Source organism: Pan troglodytes, chromosome 9 (assembly GCF_028858775.2).
Source record: "Pan troglodytes isolate AG18354 chromosome 9, NHGRI_mPanTro3-v2.0_pri, whole genome shotgun sequence".
Taxonomy (NCBI): domain Eukaryota; kingdom Metazoa; phylum Chordata; class Mammalia; order Primates; family Hominidae; genus Pan; species Pan troglodytes.
The window spans coordinates 80,788,278-80,812,682 of NC_072407.2; the positions used below are offsets into that span (position 1 = coordinate 80,788,278).

General features: G+C 43.4%; 1 protein-coding gene across 19 annotated transcripts in view; it reads right to left on the bottom strand.

The window, feature by feature from the left end:
• Positions 1-24,405, bottom strand: part of TENM4 (teneurin transmembrane protein 4) — a 3,006,191-nt gene that overhangs the window by 110,317 nt on the left and 2,871,469 nt on the right. For 14 of the 19 annotated variants that reach the window (XM_054661572.2, XM_063784373.1, XM_063784372.1 and 11 more), the window contains 3 exons: positions 17,383-17,568; positions 9,057-9,083; positions 1,426-1,572 (listed from right to left, as the gene is read on the bottom strand). In XM_054661572.2, coding sequence (XP_054517547.2) covers positions 1,426-1,572; positions 9,057-9,083; positions 17,383-17,568 — 360 coding nt within the window. The remainder of the gene's footprint in view (positions 1-1,425; positions 1,573-9,056; positions 9,084-17,382; positions 17,569-24,405) is intronic. The other 5 variants (XM_016921714.4, XM_054661574.2, XM_016921709.4 and 2 more) reach the window with 2 other exon arrangements.

The window sequence follows — 24,405 nt, forward strand, 5'->3', positions numbered from 1 at the left end:
AATAAGAACTCTGGATATTTATGGAGCACAAAAATTAATGAACTCCACAAGTTTTAGATCGATTAAGGGATATTTCAATCCTCCAAGACCTCAGGAGAACATAGGCCTTCTGTTTCTGCCTAGCTACTGTGGCCAACCCCATAAGCTCCCTGTTGACAATTGCTCCACTGGGCCCAGGCCTGGGTACATCAGGCCCAATTACCTCCTGGATTTAGGCAGCAGGTGGAAGGGCTGAAAGCCGGCTGGCTCAAAGAACAGTGCTCCGAAAAGCCCTTTCTAGGCTGCTGAAACCCACTCAAGGCAAATAAACCACAGAAATCACAACATCACACACTTGGCCTTTTAATTCTTATGGTGCTTTGGGGTTTGAGAATCCCTCTAAATAGAAAATTCCCAAAGGTTAGGATGCCGAGTTTCTGACCTATTGATTTCCTACCCTGTGCAACATATTAGAAAGTCCTTTGGTATAAATATTAGGGAGCCACATAGACTTGTTTGGACTAAGCCAATTGTTAGGCCATCACTAGGAAGAAAAGGTTAACTGTTTTGATTTTTTTTTCATATCTTTCTTTTTATTCTAATAACCACCTGTGAGTGGGAGAATCAGGAAGGATTGATGTGTCTTCCAAGTGGGAAAGTAGAACACATTATGGTTGTATTTACCCAAGTTAATGCAACAGAAAAATGAAGGCTAATTCTACGACTAAGATAAGGACTGAAATGGTACTCATGGGCCAGCTGCCTCATTTTATAAATAGGGAGAGTGAGGCCCAGAGCCACCAAACAGCATGTGTAAGGATGCACAGGGAGTCAAAGCCAGAGCTAGAATTAGAACCCAGGTCTTCACTCTCAGCTAATGAATGTTCTAAAAGATGAGCACCTCCTTCCTTGGGCTTTGACTGTCTAGCACTTTAAAAAAACCCAAAGCAAAGGCCATTTCTATTACAAAAGGTGTCCGCTGGTGTGCAGTGAGGGTAACCTCCAGAATCAGAGGAGAAGAGACCTTGACCAAAGGTAACTCAACCTCCTTCCCTGGGAGAAGCGTCCTTCTGCAGCTTCTGTGATAAAGAAATAGATGGTCTCTTCTTATCCATCTCCAGTGAGGGGGACCCATAACTTTGCCAGACATCTCATCCTACTGTTGAATTGTTAGAAACCTCTTTCTTCCATATGCCTTCTCTTCTATAGTGGCTGCTGGATATCAATTACTTTCATTTACATTAGTTAATTTCAATTCATTCAAATGGAACACCTGTGATATGCACTCATCCCTAAGCCACATGTGCAGTTTTTTGCTTGCCCCGCAGGTCCCCCTGACTGGATGACTGGTGTCTTGGTGGCCTGTTAGCTCAGTAATATCCATTCTCCACTCTGGGCCTCCCGCCCTCTGGAGCCGCCTGGAGCCCATGGGTGCCAGAGCCCTACCTCCATCATTGTCTTTGCTGTCACCGCAGGCAGTCTCCATGGAAGTGTCACAGCCAGCTCCTCTCCAGCCCAGCTGGCAGACGCAGTGCCAACCATTCAGGTCTAAGGTACATCTGCCGTTGCCATTGCACAACCCAGGGCAACCCTCTGAAAGACAAAGTACAGGGTTGAGGTCTGATCACCCAGAGTCAACTGCCATCACACACACTAACACGCTACCTGCCAACTTGCAAAATGCCTTCATATCCATCAGCACACGAATGCCCACAGCAGCCCAGGGAGGCAGGTATCATTAGGAATTGCCACTTTACAGAGAAGGCAACTGAGGCTCAGAGAGGTGAAAGGACTTGCCAGGGTCGCACAGTCAGAAGTGGCAGGGACAGGGCTGAAACCCACACCTTCTGCATCTAAAAGCCCCTCTTTCAAAAGTGACCGGGATTCTGGAGCCGGAGTCAGTGGATGTCGGCCTATCAGAGTCTAACCAATGGAGCTTTTTGCCTGATCCTTGCTTCTTGTTCATTCTCATGTGTTCCTCTATATCTCTGGCAGCTGTTTAGCACAAAGGAAACATCTTTCTGTTTATTCCTTGCTTCCTTCATCACTTCTGGGTATCATTCTAAAGGGTGTTACTTTTTCCAACTCTTGTAGTAGGTCAATTTTATTGGACCCTAGGCTTTTCATTTATTTTGTCTTATTTTCTCCTAAACAACTGTCTTTGCTTTGAGGAAGAGGGCTTGGGGCTTTTTCTTAACATCTTGTCTACAGCTACACTTAGAAAAGGGCCCTGCACCCAGAGGAGCTATGATCGCCATTGTGAAACACTAACTAGGGCTATCTACGAGTGCAACGCAGGTACAGCCAGGCTGCTCTGCTCTCATTACGCTCATATGCACATCTGCCTGCCTGTCTGTCATTTATTAAGCATCTTCTTTGGGCTAGCACTGGAGGTACAGAAATGCATAAGACCTATTCTTATTCATGAGGTGCATGAAGCCTATCAAAGGAGACAAATTTATGTAGGCAAAAAATTTAACTGCTAAATGCCCTAAAGGAGACGTACAAAATATGGTGGGAACTTAACACAGGTGTGGCCATCTGAGAGGGCTGTAGATGATTTGATCAAGAAGGGTCAGGCAATATTTAGATGCTGTGTTCGTTCTGCTTGGACCATATTATAAAGTGGGGAAGTTTTTAAAAAATACTATTAAAGTAGATTTGCAGGTTTTTTGATTGCCACATCTTTAAACCTCTCCGAGTTTGTGGCTCAGAAATCTACGTTTGAGAATATGTTAAATTACGTGGTTCACTTCAGCTTCTATTGTGCCACTTGGTTTTCACTCAAGTCCTTATATTAACAATCCCGCCAACCCCCTTCTCCAAGGGGCTATCAAAAACCACCTGTCACTGGCAAGACTTCCATCTCCTCTCTGCTCCTGCTCAGTCTTGGGAGAGGTATGGATGTGAAAGCACTGTGTCAGCTATAAAGCTTCATTTGTTTTATTATTATGAGCAGCAAAGTGCTCCAAATATGGCCACAAACTGTATCTTCTGCCATGAATTAATGGGAAATTGACTCATTATTCTTAAATGAGACAACAAATGTGAAAGTGGCTGTCCAGTACAAGACCTGGGCCAAGATAGCCACTTACTAAATGGCTGATCAATCAGAATCTAAAACTTGAGTGTTCCCAGGACTTTTGATAGTTGACTGTTATTCCAAAGTAAAAGAAAATAACATGTTTATTTCCACTTGAGATGTTCCACACAACAACCAAGCAATTTGGCCACTGTGTTTTCCATTCAAAGGAAGAAACATGTAACAATTGTGTACTCCAGCCTAGGAGGGATTCCTCCAGAAGTTAGAAGTGTATGTAGACTGTGGGTTTCTGTATAGCAGAAGCCTGCTGGGAAAGATGAGAGGCTACCAGCATGGCCACCCCAAAAAGTGATTGAGAAAGAAGTTTTAAAAGCGAGCCCCAGGAGCAGAGCTGTGACACACAGGCGGCTATCCAGGCAATCTGACTTGGTTGCCAACATCAGCCACCATTAGTGATCTAAGCAATCACAGCTTTCTTTTTTCCTCAATTAGTCTCATGTCAATTTTTGTCCGTCCAGCCGGGACTTGTTTTCAATTAAGCCTCGTTTGTATTTGGAATTAGTCCTGGAGGAAGTAGGGTCTGATCTTTAACAACGGTAGCTGACTGCTTTCTTTTGCTGTAAGATAAAGCCTCTTGTAAGATGCAAACAGTATCTCTTACGTAAGAGCACAAGCTTGAGAGGCATATCAAAGTTTGCCTGTACCACTCAGTGGCTGTATGACTCAGGCATGTTATTGAATTTCTTTGAGCCTCAGTCTTTTTACTTATAAAATGGGGTTTTGGGGGCGGTTAAGTAAGGTATGCATGATGCACAAAGCCTGGCATACAGCTCAAAGACAATATCTGAATCTTCTACTCACCTTTACCTTCTCTCTATTTTGGGCAGAGGGCATATAATATCATATGTTGTACCCACAACCTCAGGTGGGGCTCACAGAAAGGCAAAATAGGAAACTGAGGCAGTTATCTAGATCAGAGTCAGCAAACTTGTTCTGTAAAGACCCAGAGAATAAATAGTTTAGGCCTGTGAGCCATATGGTCTCTTGCAATTACTCAACTCTGCCGTTATAGCTTGAAAGCAGCCATACACACTTTTAAATGAATAAGCATGGCTGTGCTCCAACTAACTTGATTTACAAAAATAGGTGATGGGCCCAATTTGGTCCGTGGGCTGTAATTTGCCAACCTCTGGTTTAGATGCTTCAGGACAGTGAGACAATGACAGCTGCCACATACTGAGGGTCTACTAGGACTGGCCACTGTGCTAGGCACTTTATATAGATTTCTAAAATAAGTAACTTTTTGTTAAAAATGTTCAGATCTTGATTTTCTAGGGCAGATCCAATTTTACACCATTTAATCCTAAATTTTTAGTAAAAGCCATTTTTAGTAAAAGCCATGTGTTGTAATAGAGCGAGGACTTTGGAGGTGGACAAACCTCAGTTCAAATCCTAGCACCATCATTTTACTTACTACCTGTGTTACAACTGGCAAATTACTTCACTCTAAGCTTCAGTTTTCTCATCTGTAAAATGGAGATAATACCTGATTCAAAGAGTATGTGAGAGTATTAAATGAGATAATATATATCAATTATTTATCACAGTGGGTAACATACATAGGGATTCAATAAATGAGAGCTGTTATTATTATTATTGGATTTACTTGTTTTAAGTTTGTATAACTTCACTAAGAAATTCATAAACAAGAAAATAAAACTTTGCCAGCCCAACTTGTGTAACGTTTAGGTCAAAAGCTATGGTCCTTATAAATAAATCCTTGCCAAAAACGGTCAAGACAAACACTGGGCTTGCCTCATGGCTCCGTGAACATGCAGTGCAGTGGGAGGCGGCATGATGGGTTCAGGGCTGCGAGTCCCAGTGCAGGCCACCATTCATGCTTTCCTAGCATATTGTACTTCTCTCAATAGCAACTGTCCCAAGGATACTGAAATGATCAATTCTGCAATTAGTTTCATTGTCTTACTTCTTCCGTTAGAATGTACCAGTGCCTGCATGTAGCAGACACTCAATATATATTTGTTAAAATAAATCAATGAGAGGGACAAGAGGCCTGCGTTCTGGCCTAATATGGGGCGAGTTGGGAAAGTTACTTTCTCTCTTTGGGCCTCAATTTCCCCATTTATAAAATAAGGATTTGGTTGAGATGATCCATTAGGTCCTTCCAGCATAACTGACCCAATAGAGAAGGTCAAAACAACTTCAAGTTAGTTGATTCTGTTCTTAAATTCAATAAACTTTACTCAGTACCTGGTGGATGCTGGACTTCGTGTTAATTCACAGAGATGAGATATATCATCTGCCCTAAAAAATTTTACATTCTCTTTATTTATACCATACTTTGTTCTAGGAAGGGTTTAAAATAGGTCTTATAATCACAAACCATACTTCTTAAAGTGAACCTTGTGAAATAGTAGTTCTATGAGGTCCTCAAGAAGAAGCTCCTGCAGTCAAATAAGTTTGGAAAACGTTGCATCCTACATTCTTATTGTAGAAAGTCACACTGAATATCAATATATTAAAGGCTCCAAGAAGTCTTAGAATAAAGAAAGCTGCTTATTCGATTACTAGAGCATTATCCAATTTGACCTCAGAACTCTTTCCCCCACCCAGTAACCTGTGTAATATTCCATTCCATGGAACCCCCTCTGGGAAGCCCTGCTCTAGTGAACTCCTGTAGGCACATGGCATCTTGGGCACATAGTCCATGCTGCTCTGAGGCTGCCTGAAAATATCATCACCAGACCTTTAGTGGGATTGGGTCAAGAAATCATTGAGGTGCCAGTTTGGAAGATGTGAAGCAGGTGTTCTCAGGGAGGGTTAGCTCTAGATGTGGAATCACAGAGAATCACAAATGTGGAAATCCACAGTCAATTTCTTCAAATGGACCAAGTGATACCCTGAAGATCTGCAGTATCCTATAAGTTTCAGAGGGACTTTGAGTACCTGTGGGTGGAACAAGGTTTGCTTTCATCCAGCCATTTGCTTCCGGGATAATCACACCCCCATTAGCCAGCATGAGGGAGGCTCTTCCAGGATGACTTGCTGACTTTCTTAAAGCAATATGCCCGTCCTTACCCACTGAGGCTAATTCCGCAAACCCTGAAACTCATCAATAATTCAGACAGCCCACGTGACATTAATAATCCCTTCTGGAAAGACTCACACCAGGCATTTGCTAGAGTCAAAGTAATGTAATTTTAAAGTTTAGAGAAGGGCTAACAAAGCTTTTCAAAAGAAATGATGCCCTTTAAATGACAAGGGACCACTTTATCTTCAATCTCCTGCTTAGGCCTATGAAGAAGTCCCCCTTGCAGCTAGCACCCAGGTATGATTAGAAGACTTTCAGAATCCTTGAAGGTATTTATTTTTTAGTTAAGTGGCATGGATTCTATGCAATACACTTATCATATATCAAATGACCCATTTCTTTATGTTTCTCTTACTGGTCCTCTTGTACTTTTTTTCTCTCTCCATATTCACTTCCCTAGACAAAGCCATCATCATCTCTCACCTAGATGACAGCAATAGTCTGCTAATCGGTCTTCTTGTTCTCAATGGTCCCCCCTCAATTCTCCTTTCACAATAGGGCCAGACTGATCTTCCAAATCACAAATGTGATCTAGTTATCATCTTGCTTTTAAAAACCTTCAGACGCTTTCTTATACCCTTATGTTAAATTCCGCAATCTATAAGGCCCCAACAATCCAAGTTAGTGGGGTGGCTACTTGCTAAGTGGTAGCCTTTGGACTTCCCCTGTCATAACCCTCATCACACTTTGTTGGAATTATTTGTTTTAGTGTCTTCTCTGCTAGACTGCAGGCACCTTGAGAGCAGGGACCATATCTGTTATGTGGTATTCATATTTCCTACCACTTAGGAGTTCAGCATATTTGTTGAGTAAACATTGTTTCTTTAGTCTCTACCAAAGCAACTGGGAAGCAATGAACAAAATCTGGCCCATATTTGAACAGTAAAGTACTCTACTCTGACAAGACCTGAGCTTCCATGACACAGATCTCTGAATTATTTTTTTAGAATTAGTATCCATTATACCAAAATATCAGCCAGATGAGGGCTTGGGTCAGACCTTGATTTTGCCAAGAAACATTTGCCTTTTAAAACAAGTTATGATTCATTGACCTAATCCAACTAAAGTTCTGGTGATGATATTTTCTGAACTGAAGATCAGAGCAGGTGATTTGAGAAAGAATATAGGCCACTTCCCAGTAAGGGTGCCAGTTTGGAAGATGTGGTGTGGAGGAAAATATACTGGAAATTATGGACATTCTCGGTGACTTATGGTGACAGAAGATAGAATGCTGAAACATGGATAAAGTCAGGAAATGCAGAGTCCTGGTTCTGCTACTTATTAGAAGTGTGAGCCAGGATGACCCATTCAACTTCCTCAACTTCAGTTTCCTTTTTCAATCGAATGGGTATCATTATATCTTTTCCCTTAAAAAAATCACATGACTCACCTAAGACTCATGGATGTGAAAAAACTTCACATAGTAGGAAAATTTTCCATCAAATAGATGGTAACATGATAAAATTTAGCCCACCCTGAAGAGTCCTCTGCTAATGATAATGTGTGAAATGCCTGTTTTTAAAGAGGCTAGGAAGTACTACTCTTTCTTGCTGGAATGATTTTATTGTCAGTTGAGGACCAGCACATGAAATATGAAGACCCTTGCTCTTCCTCCATCTGTTGGATCCTATGCAACACCTTTGCTGTATTTGGCAAAGCTGTCCTAGCTGAAAAGCATTTAGTCAGTTATGTTTCCCCAAAACCCTTTCCATAAGTTTTAAAACAGATGTTGCTATCTCTTATTAAAAGCCAATTTAGCCTTTTCCTTTACAGTTTCAAAAATTAATTTAGCTAATGAAGTCCTTCTTCAAATTAAGGGTGAGAATAAGAATAAGAATATGATGATAAAGCAGTATAATTCATACTTATTGAGCATAATTCCTGCCTATATACTAAGCACTTTGTATTTGTTACTTCACTTAATCCTCATACTAGCCTTATGAGGTGGGTCCTGTTAGCAAGAGAAGAGAAGTTAAATCACTTGCCCAAGGTCACTTAGTTCCCTGAGTGTTGAAGCTGGGATTCAAACCCAAGCAGTCGGACTCTAGAATATGTGTCCCTATCTGCAGAGCACACATTTTGTGCCGGGTGCTGTGTTAGGGCCTGAGAACAAAAAGATGAATATGACATGGTATTTCTCCTCAAGGAGCTTAGAGTCTTTTCAGAGCACACATATCTGATTATTCTGAGACTTATTCTTAGAGCTATGTGGCCTATTTGGAAAATCAGGTACCACCTAACTAATGTAAATGTTTAAAATGGAAGGAATTACTTTGCCTCTAGGGAACACTCTTCAAAGACAAAACTTACCAAAGTCAGGCCTTCTCTGAAAAGGAAAACAAACAAATAAACAAACAGACCATCTGCTCCCTGAGGTCAGGGGTCTGTTTGTCCCCTTGTCTCCAGACCCTGGCGCAGGTGCCTAGTACACAGTGGGTGCTCCATAGATGCTTGTTTTGGACGAATGAACACAGTAGTACTAGAAAGTAGTCCTTAGAATTTCTTAACTTGCTCTTGGGTCTCTTCCTTTCTCAGGCCACCCACCCTGGTTGCCAGCATCTTAATTCTGGTGGACCAGGGGCCATAACAGATGGGCAGGGTGACATGAGATGGGGTGGAAAGAGTGAAAGGTGTATGTACGTGGGGCGGGGGGAGGGAAAAACAAAAGTACAATGGTATTGTCACAAACAGATCTGAGCATCTTGTGGGGAGAATGACACTCCAGGTATATCAACCACCTTGTGACCGAAAACCCATCCCCTTTGGGCAATGGATGCTGCGACAAAACTGGGGATGCATTAGCTTCCAGACATCATGCTTATGTGGTGTATATAACATTTTTATATACACATTTCTTCCTTTATACTCATACACAAACACACACACAAAGACAACAGGAAAATAGAGGAAGGAAGACCATACCTTTAACTACCCTATCCAGATAGTGAGCTAGGGAGATAAAAGACAGGACATTTAAGGTAGGATCCAGTAAGTGCAATATCGCCTGCCACATAACCATGCCAGATGCTACAGAGACAAAGACAAACGGATCGTGCCCCACGTTTGGGACAGGCCTATGCCATGGTGGGGAAAATAAAACCAAAGACAGGATGACATGAGAGAGGAGAAGGGAGAGCAAGCATTCTCCCGGGATGGCCAAAAGGAACTTCAACTCATTCTGTGATCAGGCATTTGGAAATGTGATCATAGAAACAAGAAGACATATGAATAAGGAAAACAGACAAAGAAGAATGGGAAACTGCAAAAATGACCACACTCCTGCTCTGCCAGCTTTGTCTGGCTTTACGGAAAACTAGAGACTGTCCCTTTGACTACTCAGAGCAGCATCCAACCTCCCTACAGGTGAAGCAGCCATAACAAGAACAAGTGGTACCCCATCTCGGCAGAGGCCTTTCCAAGAAGTTGGAATTTAGAAATACGCAAAATTTGAATCATCTCTGATATGCACTAGTGAAGGGGGTTGAGTCTTTGGTCAAATATACTGCTGGATTATCTGTTTGCCATTCTTGAATTTTCCGTGTACACATGTGCCCACATATGCTTGAATGCAAAATGCTTAGCGTTCTAAGTAAGATGCACCCCTCCTTTGTGCATCTTACACAGACCATGAGGTGCAGGTCAATGGATGTCACTGTGAAAAACAAGACAAAGCAAAGAAAATCTGACCACTTCTCAATGCTTATTAACCCTAAAGAAAGATGTGTGCTTTCTTTTCTAATGGAGGGGTTGTATCCAAGCCTTGAGTTATTTGGCCTTCTAAAGTTTTGCTTATTTGAGGATGAGTATCAAAGGTTGCTCTGAAATAAACCCCACTGTGTCTATATATGGGTGTCTGGCTGTGTGTTTAGAGCAGGGCAGGCCTCTTAATTCCCAGCATGAATCACTAATACCATTTCACCTGCCCTCCCTAGGCTGTAGTTATAGCTCTTTGAGGAGCTTCTCTTTCTCTATCTCTCCACACCTCCTACTAGTGTGTTCTGCAAAGGCCGGGTAGCTGGGCAGTCTCCTGAAGGATCTGATGCCTTCAGCCAGGCTGCACTCCAGCCCCAGCTGAATTTCACACATGAATCAAAAGTCCATCAGACAGGACCGGACTGCAACGGTGTGGCCTTATCAGGAATCCCTAGGGTTCTTTAAACATTCTTACTCTCTTCATAAAAAAACCATAAATTATATTTTTTCAATTCTCTAGATAGAACAGATATTGTTGTTCATCACTATATATTAGCCTCAAAGACTAGTGGATGAGAGGCTGTGTTCTTAGTTCAGGTATCCGTGTGGTCTCTGGTTCAAGATGAAATATGCTTCTGGAGCCTGCACAGCCAAGTGGAAAATTGGGAAGAGGAAATTTTAACTGAGGCTACATGCTTTTCTTCATTCTTACAGATGTTGTGGAGTCCATGAGACGCAGGATATAAGATAGGAACATGAAAGAGAGTGCTTATTAAGTAGGGGTGAGTAAACAAAGCTATGGAATGCCAAACAATGAAAAATGGGGACAGCCCACACGAAAAATGGCCTAGGAAATATCTCTGGCTAAAGGGAAATCTTTCTTGATTCTTGGCTTATCTGTCACTTTAGTCTTAGTCAAGCTAATTTATCTAATTTTGCAAAGTGGTCTAAAATTTCTTATATCTCATCTCCCAGGATATGCTATCAAAGGGCATGAATACATAGAATCACCTGGCTCTTGTGGTTTTGTTAGCTTTCTTATCTGCAGAATTTTTTGGAGGGTCCTAATTATAAGTTCTTATAATAACTCTGAATCCAGTTATAGAAGAGGTGTAGTGAGCCTAGATTTTTTTTTCCCAGGGATGGCTAGGCTGGATGAGATGCCATCACTGGGATCCAAGTGGTCATAGCTTCCACCGTGAGGGAGTTCTCTGATAAAAAAAACTTTCCTGATTGTCTCCAAACTTAATGGTAGTATAGTGGTTCTGGTGGTGAGTGAAGCTTATATCCACTCTATAGGATAATCTCCCCAGGGCCAGGGGCTGACTTAAGAGAGCTCTCTCTCTTCTAATGCCATTTCATTTTCAAGAACCATGTAACCATGAAGAGAACTATTAAGTGAAAATATGTTTTTGATACCTTTAAAAATTCTTACTAATTTCTCCAGACCACAGGTAGGAAAGAAAATCAGTGGAAATGATGGAGGCAGGCTCAGGTTACCATCAGCACTGTGAGTTTTCAGGAGACAAAAGTAGACATTCAAAACTTCAAATCCTGACTCCACAAATCAAAAGGGATTCCTTTGCTACAAAGAGCCCCCAAGCCACACTGTGAATCCAAAAGCTGGTAACAGCCAGTTAATACCAAGTCCATGAGTTTTCCGGGAATGGAATGGAGCTTCCTTGTCTCTGGCTATTGAAAATGGGAGTGACAAATGGGTCTTTGAACTTTACTGCCATTTATTTATAAAAGGCATATGCGGAAGTCCATACTGTGGTTGCTTTTATTGTTTGAAAACCTTGGCACATATGCTGTTGAGTACAGTTGTTTAAAAATTCATGATTTTAAAGTACCAACTTTTAGAAAAGATGAGGCAAACTTTGCATTATGAAAGGTGGATTCAGGACTTCATCGATTCCTGCATCTTTCTCTTCAGAACTTCAGGATGAAGATGATGGCAGTAGTCATCTTTTCTCTTGGGCAACGCTTGTTTCTTTGGCATTGTACAAATGTTTCTCATACTCCTACTAAGTTCCTATCTCTGTGTGAAAAGCCGGAGATAATAAAGGTACTATAGCTATTTATGCTACAGACTGAGCTTTTGGCATGAGGTTGGTCTGCATGGTCTTAGCTCTCTTTGGCCTTTCTCTGATCACCAACATAAAACTTCTTTCCTTGACTTGCCTCTACCAACAGAGGTTTCCAAAAGTTTCTCTTGGGATAATCTTAAGAATCTTCAGGGGCCCCCTATCCAAAGTTATGGAGAACATGGCAAGAGGCTTTCCATTCTTACTCTCCAGGAGCCTCAGGGCAACTTGAACGGCTGCATCACTGGTACATGTTAGGCCACAAGAAACAAGGTTCACTACAGCAGGTGATGGGTTGGTGGTTCTAGTCATCCGAGCTTCTTTCGGATGGGTGACAAACCATCAAAGAGATGTTCTTGCTAAGCTCTTGGATACATCAGTGCTCTTCTCTCTTTGGATAAGTGGTCAGTGACACCCACACTGAGAGAAATTCAAAGCCAGATTCCCACCCCACCACATGTGGGCTGAAGTCTCCCAGGATCATCAGCAAATTAAACTTGTGCTCTGATAACTTGAGGTAGATCCCTGTACATTTTCTCTTTCTCCTTGTCAGCATCTGTCCTGTCAAACCACAGGTCCTGTTGTGAGTGAATGCTTTCAGGAGGGATAACCATAGCGTTATCACAGGGGCCTATACCTCATGAGTGATTTGTGGGCTCTTGGTTAAGGATTTTCTGATTATGAAAAAGAAATCTGATAGCTATAATTCAAAAGGAAACAAAGGGCCAGTTGTGGTGGCTCGTGCCTGTAGTCCCAGCACTTTGGGAGGCTGAAGCTGGTGGATCACTTGAGGTCAGGAGTTAGAGACCAGCCTGGTCAACATGGTGAAACCCCGTCTCTATTAAAAATACAAAAATTAGGCCAGGCGCGGTGGCTTATGCCTGTAATCCCAGCACTTTGGGAGGCCGAGGCAGGTGGATCACCTGAGGTCAGGAGTTTGAGATCAGCCTGACCAACATGGAAAAACTCTGTCTCTACTAAAACTACAAAATTAGCCAGGTGTGGTGGTGGGCGTCTGTGATCCTGGCTACTTGGGAGGCTGAGGCAGGAGAATCACTTGAACCCGGGAGGCAGAGGTTGTGGTCAGCCGAGATCGTGCCACTGCACTCCAGGATGGGCAACAAGAGTGAAAATCCATCTCAAAAAAACAAAAAACAAAAATTAGCTGGTGTGGTGGTGCACACCTATAGTCCCACCTACTCGGGAGGCTGAGGCAGAAGAATTGCTTGAACCTGGGAGGCGGAAGTTTCAGTGATCCGAGGTGGTGCCACTGTACTCCAGCATGTGCAACAGAGTGAGACTCTGTCTTTTTTTAAAAAAAAAAAAAAAACTGGACAAAGCACGGAAGATTTTGTGGCTTTTCTTTATAATTTCTCTTCATTGGGAAGTCTGGTTTTGCTCACTCAAGTAATTGTATCTTCAGGATATCATTTTGATCTTTACCCCCAGAGGAAGCTTTTGTTTAAAAATCAGCACTTCTAGGATTGGACAGCTCTCCTGAAGTCTGGTAAATAATTCTGTATATCTGGTATCTTGAACAATCACAGCTTTGGAGTCAAGCTGGAATTTTATTAATGTAATCAGAAGCTGGCATTTTCTACAGGTGTTTTCTTTACTTTAGAGACAAGGGGCACTGAGGTAAATAGAAAAACCATGATAGAACTGATCCAAAATGTTAGTAGTGTTTTCAAAGAAATAGGAAAAAAATTAAAGGCCTTGTTAAATTGAACTACGATTTTCAGCTTTCTCAAAGGAAATCAGAGGTCAAGCACCAGACTTCATGGATCCATAAAACTCCTTGAAAAGAACCAAAAATATGCACTTGGTGACTCTCTGTCAATCATATACTTGAGAAACAGATCCAAATCAATCCATCTTACCCTGACTTCTGGACTAGGAAAACTGGGTTTCATATATGCAAGTGGGAGTATTAGTGTCATGTAAGTAACAGTAAAAATGAAGAATCCCTTCTTCTTCATGAGATATTTTTAGGAGCAGGTGAGTCACTTTTGGGCTGATGGGTGTGCAGTTCTGTGGGCAGTGGAGGAGGGGGATGAAATTCTGTCCCCCTTGGGGACCTACTCCAGCCACTCCATTCTGTGATTCATGGATAGAGAAACTAAAGCCTCAGGCAACTGCGTGGTCTGGCCCTGGTGCTTTTACCAAAGACCCTTCTTCAAGATGCAAAGAGACAGGTGATTCCTAACATAAGGAATTAGGATTGAATGTGAAATATTTTTGCTGTTTGACAAAAATACTGTCATTGAAGAGGATGCCACTGTCAAATTCCCTTTCGTTCTGAAAACCAACCTCTCTTGAGAAGAATCATGTAGCTTCCATGAAAGATAAGGTGAGCCAAAGGCTCCAAAAGAAGATATTTAATTCCTACTATAATAATCTGCTCTGGGAAATGTCACTGGGGTAAAAAGGTTCTTAACGCTGGGGCCTTGGCCATAAGGGGCCCAGATTTGTCTTGTTCTTTAAATTCTGTATTCCTGCTGTAAGGTCATCAAGCCATTCCTTCCTGTTTACGCAGGGCGGCAGTATGTAAATAAACAGGCCCTCTTTTTTTGCTTCCACTGCCTAGAGGTCTCTAAATCAGTGTCATGGATACCAGCTCTTTCTCTGGTATGGGAAATAACTATTGCAGCTAGGAGCTAGCTACACGATAATGACCTATTGTATGATAATGAAATCTGATAACAAGAGAAAATTTAACACTTTGAATTTCTAACTTTTCACATCAGCAGTTTTTTTCTTTTCCTAAATGACTCTCACAGGGAGTAAAGTTCTCTGGAAACAAGGAAATGCTTCTTGTTACCATCAAAGACTAAAAATGGATTTCCCCTTCTCATTTCTATTTCAACAAGAAAAGGATGGGACCATTGTTTCTCTACTTTGCCTCCCCTCCCCCTTCCCTTATATCCTACAGGGTTATTGAAGTGTTCCTTCAGCACGAGGGTGTTGAGTTTCTCATGGGGACGCAGCTGGCCACGGGCAGAGACCCACAGAGAGAAGGTTACCATGCAGGAAAATTAGACAAGGACGAAGAAAATGCTCACCACACAATGAGAGGTATTAATAGAATTCCCAGCCAAAGTCCTTTCAGCTGAGCCACTATGACTAGTCTATTGCTTCTTCAATGTCCTATGACATTTCTTTGGTATTTAGGATGGTCAACCTTATTCTTATATTGTGCACATTTACCTTGATGTATTTCTTATCTGGAGGGGAAAAGGTATCTGCATCCCCAAGGTGGAATCTGTTCTAGAAGAGCGACAAAAGAGCATACAGGGGAGGTAGAAGTGGACGGTTTGACTTCTTGGCATCAAAATAAAAGGGACATTCTTAAGGCCAGGCTGATGAATATCCAGAAAACACTGCCTGTAAAACAGCCTGCCCAGAAGCCACGACATGAGTCATGTGTGACTAGACGAAGGGAGAGGTTCCCTAAGATGCGATGCGTTTATCTTATAACATTTTTGTCCAACATTTGCAAACGTTTTGGAGTTTGGTAAGATGAGCTGAGGACTCTGTAAGCAAGAGAAAGCAAACAGAATGGGCCCTCTCTGGGCTCTGGTTTTTTTGTTTCTGTTTTTGTTTTTTTTTGTTTTTGTTTTTGTTTTTTAGATAGGTGTGGGCTTTCTTCTGGGCTGGGAGGTTGAAAGGTTGGTTCATCCTCAGTCATGCAGAAAAGGGAAGGTGAGGGGAAAGCAGAGTTTAAAGAAGAGGCCCCCTCAGATGACCAGGGCCACTTCTCACTAAGGGGTTTCCAGGACAATTGTAAGGGAGGATGACACTGATATAAAGAAGCCATCAAGGTGCACACAGTAACATGACGCAGCACAACCTGCAGTGGCTGCCGCAGTGGCTGCCAATGGGATGGAGTGGCTCTGTTGAGGGTGGGGGCTGGGCAGATTAGGTGAGGGACTCTGAGTGCAACTGCCACGACAGGGCACAGTCTCCAGGAGGGACAGGAGCAGGTGCCTCAGTAGAAAACCAGCACTTTATCGTGCAAGCGCTGCAGAGTAAGCAGCTGGTAAGGAAAAATCAAGCGTCAAATTCCTGCTCTACCTCTTTGAAGTTCTGTGACCTTAAGCCTCAGGTCCTTGAAAATGAGGAAATAATACATACTGCTTCACAGGGTGATTGTAAGGAGGATAAAATAATGCAGCTAAAGTTCTTGGTGCAGCTCTCGGCACGTTGTGAATACTTAAAAATCAGAAGCCATTATTATTATTAATATTAATAAATGTAAGGTATTCCATGGCCAAAACCCAGGGATGTTGCAGGGGCAGGGACCAAGGATATAAACTAATGTTAGGCTTCAAAACAAAAACAATGAAGACTGAAAAAACCCTCAAGGGGTAAGAGGTAGCTCTGTTTGCTCAAAATTCCTTTGTCTCTCCGAAGCTGCGGGGCTTGTCTTCCAGTTTCTCTAAGACCCAAGAGGTCACTTTCTAAGCCAGAAAGGTACCTGGAATCCTGCCCTCTAAAGCCATGTGCTCACCATCTGATCACAGACCCTTCATTTAAAAAAAAAACAAAAAACAAAAAACAAAACAAAAAACAAAAACGGAAGGGGAAGAAGCTAAAACACACATATATACACAAACCGGTTGATTCAATAAAGAGCTTTTGGTGAGTGCTCATTCCAGGATAATAAACCAAGCAAAACGTCTGGCTGAGTTTAAAATCAACAAAACCAGCAGGAAAGGCAGAAGGAAGGGAATGAAGTGATCAGCTTGTTTTCAGAGCTGCTTCAGCAGGAGCTGGTGCCGAGGAGACCCCAAGGGAGGGGAAAGGAGACAAATGCAGACAGGATGGAAGCTGAGGACGGGGGAAGATCCCAGGCCTAATGGACTCCAGATGTGGCCTTAGGGCCTGTGGGGAGCTCTCCCCAGGATTCCAGACCTCTTGGGGAATTCTGACCTAGGAGCCCAGTGGGCATGGAGGGCTCAGAGCTAAGCCCCAGCCATCCCAGCAAGATAATGCATTGGATAATAATGGCTGCATGTACTGGGCACTCCACTGTATGCCAGCCTTTGCTAAGGTCTTCACATGTATTATTGTCCCCATCTTACGAGTGAGGAAACTGAGACTCAGAAAGTTGACGGGGCTTGCCCATAGCTGCTAAGAAGTGCTCATCTGCCTCATTCCTGAACACAGAGCTCCCTGACACAGATCCATACTGCATGTAGCCTTGGAGGAGCTAAAGAGCAAGGTGTGCTAACCAGCTAACCAGGACATGGGAAATGGAAATTGGGAGTAATAAGGTTGAAAATACCAAATTGTGAGTTTAAATCCAACCGATGGCTAGGAAATGCCAGTCGTAATGCCTCCAGATGAAAGGACTTTCTTCCCCATCCCCACATGCGATGAGGGCCCAGGCTGGCCCTGAAATGCCCCAACAGACAAAGATGTCCTGCAGACCAGAGAAGGTACCCGGGGACCTCGGCCCGCCATACCGATGGTGCAGTGTTCGCCATTCCAGCCAGGACTGCACTCGCACTTGCCGTCGCGGCAGGTCCCATGCTCGGCACAGCGCGGGTGGCAGGCCCGCTGGTCGCAGGCTGCCCCCATCCAGCCATCCTCGCAGCGGCAGGTGCCCCCTACGCACACGCCATGGCCACCACAGTCGGCAGCACAGATCTCTGTGGGGAGGAGCAGAAGAAGGGAGGACACCAGGGCCAGGAGGGGAGGCAGTGGCCAGAGGGGCAAGGGAGAGAGGAGAGAGAAAAACAACAAGTATTGAGCAAGTTATTGTTGGAAACCAAAGTCACACTTGGCTACATACCTGGGCTTCTGTGACAGATCAGGATTCCAGAGGCTCGGGAGACTAATCTCCGTGGACAATGACCCTCAGATGAGAACAATTCTCTGGGCAGAATCTTGCCCTGTGCCTGTTTCCCCACCAAAAGAGGAAGGATTGTAGGGCTCTGCTCAATTTGCTTCTCCTTCTTGCCAGCCTGTCCCTGCCTTTGTGCTTGCCCCTTCCAAAGGGGACCGGCATTCTGAACCGACATCAGGAAAAGTCAAATGTAATTAAAAACCAGTTATGTGTGAAAACAAAGTAAGGATGAGTCCCCATCGCCAAAGGAAGTGCTTGTGGTCTGGCTGGGCACGTGATGAGTTCTGGGGCCTGCATTTCATGACTGCCTGGACTCTGATTGAGGTTGGGGTGCGGGAGGGAGGCTGAACCCCAACCCCATGAGTATACTCTAGGTTGTTGTCCAAAACCTGCAGTTTGTTCTGTGCTTTTGCTGGGTTTATTCTCTTTCAGCTTCCTGCTTCCTCACCCCAACTCCAAGAACGATCTAAATGGGGTTTCAGATCCAAAGTAAATGGTTTGGAGGGGGGCCCTTCATAGCCAGAGTGGAGCTGCCCGCCCTTCACAAAGGCACATCTGTGAGATAGTGCAAAACACACAGGGCCCGATTCACAAGCCCCTCAGGCTCCAGGCCAGCAACAGCTTCATGCTTACTGCAGGCAGCGGTGGTAAAGTCTTCCAAAATACTGCTCTTTAGGAAACAGGTTGAGCAACCATGTCCACTGAAGGTCTCTGCCAGGGCTCTGAGGGAGAGAGACTGACTTGATTCTCATGCCTCGTGGCCCCACATGCTTCAAATTCACATGAAAATCTCAATCCTTTTCATTTCTTTCAAACTAAATTAGCTGGCACCTCTGTCAAGGTGCATTTGCTCATCTCCCTTCCAAACTGCATGCTTAGTTTAGAAGCTGCTAATAATCTTAGCTACTTTGAAAAAGAAAAGAAAACAAAATTAGGTCTCAGAGGCTCAGACCTTCCTACCAATCTACAAGACAATGAATAAAATGTTTGAGAATTTAACAAATAGTAAGAGTTACCATGTATGTTGTGTTCCTGTGCCAGACATCCTGCCAAGCACATTACCTCAAAAGGGAGGTACTTATTACGTGCAGTAACACATCAGATTCTTCAGCTGTAAAGTGGGAAGGGATATCTCTGACCTGGAGCCAGGGACCTGGGTCCTATGCCAGGCTCAGGAGCTTCTGAGCTGTGTGACCTGGGGCAGGTCCCTTGACTTCACTGAGCTACAGTTCCTGTCTGGAGAGTGTGAGCTGCATGATGCTGCCTTGCAGCAGCCCTTTGCTGACCTAACTGGGCTCTGGCGAGCACCCAGTGAAGTGGATGACAAAAAGGCATGACAAAGATCAAGCAACTCAGGAAAGGTTTCCTGAATTGAGGTCAGCACAGTGAACTTCAGACAGGGAGTCTAGGAGGTTTGTGAGATCTATACCTGCTCAGCTACTAATCTACTGTGTGGCTTTGGGGAGATCACTTCCTCTCTTCTGGGTGTCAGTTTCCTCATCTGTTGCAGGTGGAACCTAATGGTATTTAAGATCCCTTCAGGCTGTAAGAATGTGGGATTCTATGACAGAGCACCCTCCCTGTTAGACAGTGTAATCTACCCCCAAGACCTGGCTGAAAAGTACCCCCTCCTCTGAGAAATCTCCTGTAATTCACCCTGTGGGTTATTGACTTGTTTCTTTCCTTCCCATTTTTACATGGTAGAGTGGTTTTCTGTTTCTTTGTCTGTCTTATCATCAGACTAGGAACCCGAGGCTGGTCTAATTCCTTTGATCACCTCCATCCCTGGTACCAAGCACAGATCCTGGTATAGAATAGACCTCTTACTAAGGTTTGTTGGATGATGGATGAATTACGGTATGCCTGGGGCTACAGGTGCCTGAGAATGGTAAACATTCACCACACCCCACTTAGCCTGGCTGAAAAGTCCAACCAGGCCCACCTGTCTGTTTCTCTCTAGCGACCTGCCTGTATGAGACTGTCCCACGTGAGGACAGGGCTGCGGAGCTATGTCAAGCAGCCCCCTAGGATGCTGTTCAAGCTCTTTTCCTTTCTTGCTCACATAGACAAACACTTGGGCTTGCCTCAAGATAAAGAATGACAATCTCCAGGCCCCAGGACATCCTAGGTCCTGTCTCTGTAATTCCCATTTCTTCTGTACAACATTGAAAGGGCAATGACTTCCTGGTGACTCTGGAGGCTGGGCCTGGGGTCAGGGCTGGAACTTTCCCTTGAGGGCCCTTGGAGAGATGAAAAATCAGCTTAGTATTTGTTTGGGTTTACTCAGCACTTTTGCCAGGTGGTGGTTTATGGTGTGAAAGTAAACAGCAGAAAGCATACTATTCACTGAGGTGTGAGCCAGGAGAGGGGCGGGCTGCTGGGGCCAAAGCCATGGTGTTTTCAGGCAGCAGAGCACATGGAGCCCATCAGGGACCAAGAGAAGAGGCAGGCTTTTCCCCACAATGAACTTCCAGACTTCAGGTCTTAGCTAAAACGTACTTCATTCCTTTATTAAGTCACCTGGAGACAGTACGGACAAAAGACAGTAAGACTTGGAATCAGATGTGATTCCAGATCTCAGTTTTGCCTGCTCTATGACCTACTCAATAGCTGTAAGCTTCCTTTTCTTCCTCTGCAAAGTGACAATGATGATGACAACCACTTCAGAGGCTTCTTCCTACCTAATATATAGTAGGTATCAATCAATTCATACTAATTCATGTATTCTTCTAATAATATCCACACATGCCTACTATATGCCAGAGACTGTACCTGGTGCTAGAAATACAGAGGTCAATAAGATATAATCTCTGCCCCCCAGGAGATCACAGTCCAGATAAAGCACAAACTAATATTGGCATTCAAAAGATTATCCAAATAACCTATAGCTATGACTCATGCCTGCACCTTTTTGCTATGTACAATGAATTAAAGAACATGGAACTTAGGGTCAGACAGGTCTGATCTGCCTATGGCTTTACCACTTACTGGCTGGGTAATCTGCAAGCTGCCAATTATGCAATTCATTGAGCCTTGCTTTCCATTTCTGTAAAATGGGGTTGATAATTCCCACTTCACCAATTTCACAGGGTTGGTGTTAGATCAAATGAGGTAATATGTGGGAAAGCCATTTTTTATTTAACTAATGCTCACATCAAGTTTTACAGTTTGCAAAGCACTCTTCATGGACAATTTCTCATTGAACTATCACAACAGGGCTGTGAGAATGCCTGGCTATTATCCTTCTTAGTGGTGTGGATACTGAGGCCCAGATAGTATGAGAACATTCTACGAGGTCATGTGATCATCTAGTGTCTTTTCATTGTTTTGACAATCCTTGGAAAAGTACTTCAAGGCAGACATTTCACAGATAAGGAAACGAAGCCTCAGAACAGGCAAGGAACACTGACCTGTCACAGGTGGGCTTCCCTTTGAGGGAAACTCTCAGCTTTTCCAGCAGATCCCCACCTCCTGCCACTTCTGGCCCTGCTTATCCTTTGTTATATCCAAGTCAGACCCTGATATATGTGAAATGAAATGAGGTCCTCTACACAGAGTTTCCCAGGCACTTAGTCTCACCCTTCCCATCTGGAGATTACTGCTCTGTCCATCCAAACACTCAACTTCCTTGCCAGTTTACACTAGACATGCTCTCCTGGCATGAAGTTAAAGTGGCCTGGTGACTGGGCACCCCTCCACCAGCCCTTTACAAGCTGGGTTGTGAGCTCTTACACATTTTAATGGAAGGGCCCTTGATGTTTATGGGGTGCTAACTGAAGGTAATACAGCTTGGGAGTGCTTGGATTCTCTGCAGATGGGCCCATCTGACTAAGTGAAGAGACCCACAGACTCAAGATGAGAGTAGAAACCTGTGATGCTACTTTACCATTTGGCCTCAAGTCATAGTCCCTATTGTTTCTTTTTTTCTTATTTTCAAATACCTTGAAACAAAAGGAACTGCTTTATTTTTCCTTCTCAGATTCTGCTTTGACATTAAAGCAGATATAATTTCCTGAAGTGGCTAGTGAAAGCTAAACAGGACTATGCTAAAGAATGTGCTTTGACAGCTCATATGTCTTTTACATAATGTAAGTGGTCCTTTGTGAAATGTGGGTTACAGCTCCTCTCCTAGTCACAAGTTCCCTTATGTAAAACAGGGATGACGTCAACTACTATACTTTGGAGGATTGCTGTAGGAATTACTTTCATTTGGTTGATTTCTTGGGTGCTCCCTGTGTGCAAGCCCCACAGTGGGCACTGGAGATCCCATGGTGATTATGACAGGCATGAATTTTTCCTTGACCTCAAGGAGTTTACATTCTAGCATGGCAGACAGATATAACCTAAATCAATTTAGCATGAACAAAAGTATAGCTTCTAACATAGTGCCTGGCACATATTCAGTATATAATAAATACACACATTTTTATGAGAAAGGAGATGTAGTGGCAAGTACACTAGACTAAACTTAGAAGATCAGATATGAATTCTGACGTTTGCAACATACCCAATAACAAGGGAGGGTTTGATAAATGCTAGTTGGCTTTCACATGACCAACATCAGAGCTTTCTGAATTAATGGTGGAGGGCTGGGGTCTGGGAGGAATCTTTTGAAGTACTAGGAGTACACAAGCCATAGGGGAGACTTGAGTTCAGATTCTGACTCCCCAGTTTCCTAGCTGTGGGTACTTGGGGAACTTAATCTCTCTGAGACATAATTCTTTACCCCTAAAATGAGGAGAGTAATAATGGTCCCCCTCTAGGATGAGTGGTGACAACTGAAGAAAATAGTTTATATGAAAAGCTCTGTGTACACTATGCTGTGTATGACTAATTGATGAGGACCTAAGATGATTCCATCAGCACAGCTCCAAGTAACCCAGCAGAGGAATGTGTTCCTGAAGAATGAAATATTTGCTTTTCTAGTAGTGGTCTCAAACTTTGGGGCTACTACTAGAAAAGCATGCTCTTCCTCTGGTCACCTAGCATGGCATCATCAGCCATGAGTATCAAAACCTAGGTAGAAGCCATTTGTATTTGTAGCCTGGACTTCCTCTCAAAATCAGAGGAAAAACTCCAACTGTCCAAAAATTCCTATTCCAAGCTTACAGAGTTCTTGATTGAACTGTACAGGCCCTTGGAGATGAACCTGGCAACACGTGAACTCTTCCCCTACAGAAAGTCAAACCCACAGCACCACCCTTTCCCTATCCCACCTCTTCCCTGCCTCACCCGTGCACTGTCCTCTATCTAGGTTGGAAGCCCACCTGATCGGAAGGTCCAACGTGGTCCCCTGGCACTAGCACCAGGTGTGGCCCAGCATGGCTTTCAACAAATGTTTGTTGAAAGAATAGATGAATGAAAAAAGCTTTAATGGAAGAGGTGTATGTCGGTTGATGTGACTCTATCTCAGTGCCACGTTGTACACAGGTTATTTTGTTAAATACATTATGTAGAGGCTCAGTGTCCTTTGTGCCTAAGCTTCTTAGAAACTCATTTTCTCCAATCTCTGTGTGTGAACTCTGTAATTTAAAACAATGCCTCAGTCCTTACACCCACAGACACATCTTCTTCATGCTAATGCCCAAGTCACACCTGTTCTCTTTCTATGATGTGGAAGGGGGTGAACACATGAGGAAGAGGCGAAAGAGCAGGGAAAAGACACAAGGTTTGGCTCTTGGTTAATTATGCCAAAAAATGTACATGTACAGGAAAAGCTGCCCCATGCTCCTCTCATTAGATGTTAATCCCCGTGCAAGCCCAGATGAAGCCTGGGACCTATCGCAGCTACGTTTTAATTTGTCTGGACTTACTTTACAATCCTGTTCATTAAAATAGCTGGTAGGGGAAGCTGTGCCTTTCTCCGAAAGGGAAAGACTTATGCACAATTTTCCCATAAAATTTCTTCTACTTGGAAAGACGCTCAAAACTGATACAAGTAAGGGGTAGAAGGGCCCCCGCCCAAAGATCTGCACGCCTTCCTGCTGAGCAAGGAACAGGTGCAAATGAAGCTGTTTCTAAAATTCCAGTCATGTGGAAACAGAGTCTTGGCCCCCTGGGACCTCCTGGGAAGTCCTTTCATAAGTCTGCATTTAGCACTAGAAGAGGTAATAAGTACAATTGTTCTATTTTGCTGAGGACCTGAGATTCCAAGAGTGACCTTAAGAAATTTTAATAGAGGGTTAATTTTAAATGATTCCTGCCATGATTTTTTGTTTTATCACTAGCTCATCTGAGTTACTGCACAAGTGGGGGAGTTTATCAGAAATTCTGGCATACTTAAAGTCCAAGCCAAACCATTAATAGTCAGCATTTGAGGCAAAAATAAGAAAATGAAGTACCTTCAATGTTCCAGAACTGCAACTGTTGTTGTTGGAACACAAATATTAACTCATTAAATTCTTGCAATAGTCCTGCAATGATGCTTTCACTCCCATATCATAGTTGAGGAAACAGCTTGGAGACATTAAATGCTCAAAGGTACTTAGCTAGAAATGAAAGGTGACTGTGATTCACATGATTTTTGGCCTATGAGTTGTGGGATCAGGTTTAGACAATACCTCAGATGCCATATGAGTGTATCCCCTGATTGTTAATTACATCTTAGATCATAGCCCCAGCTAGACTATAAGATCTCTGG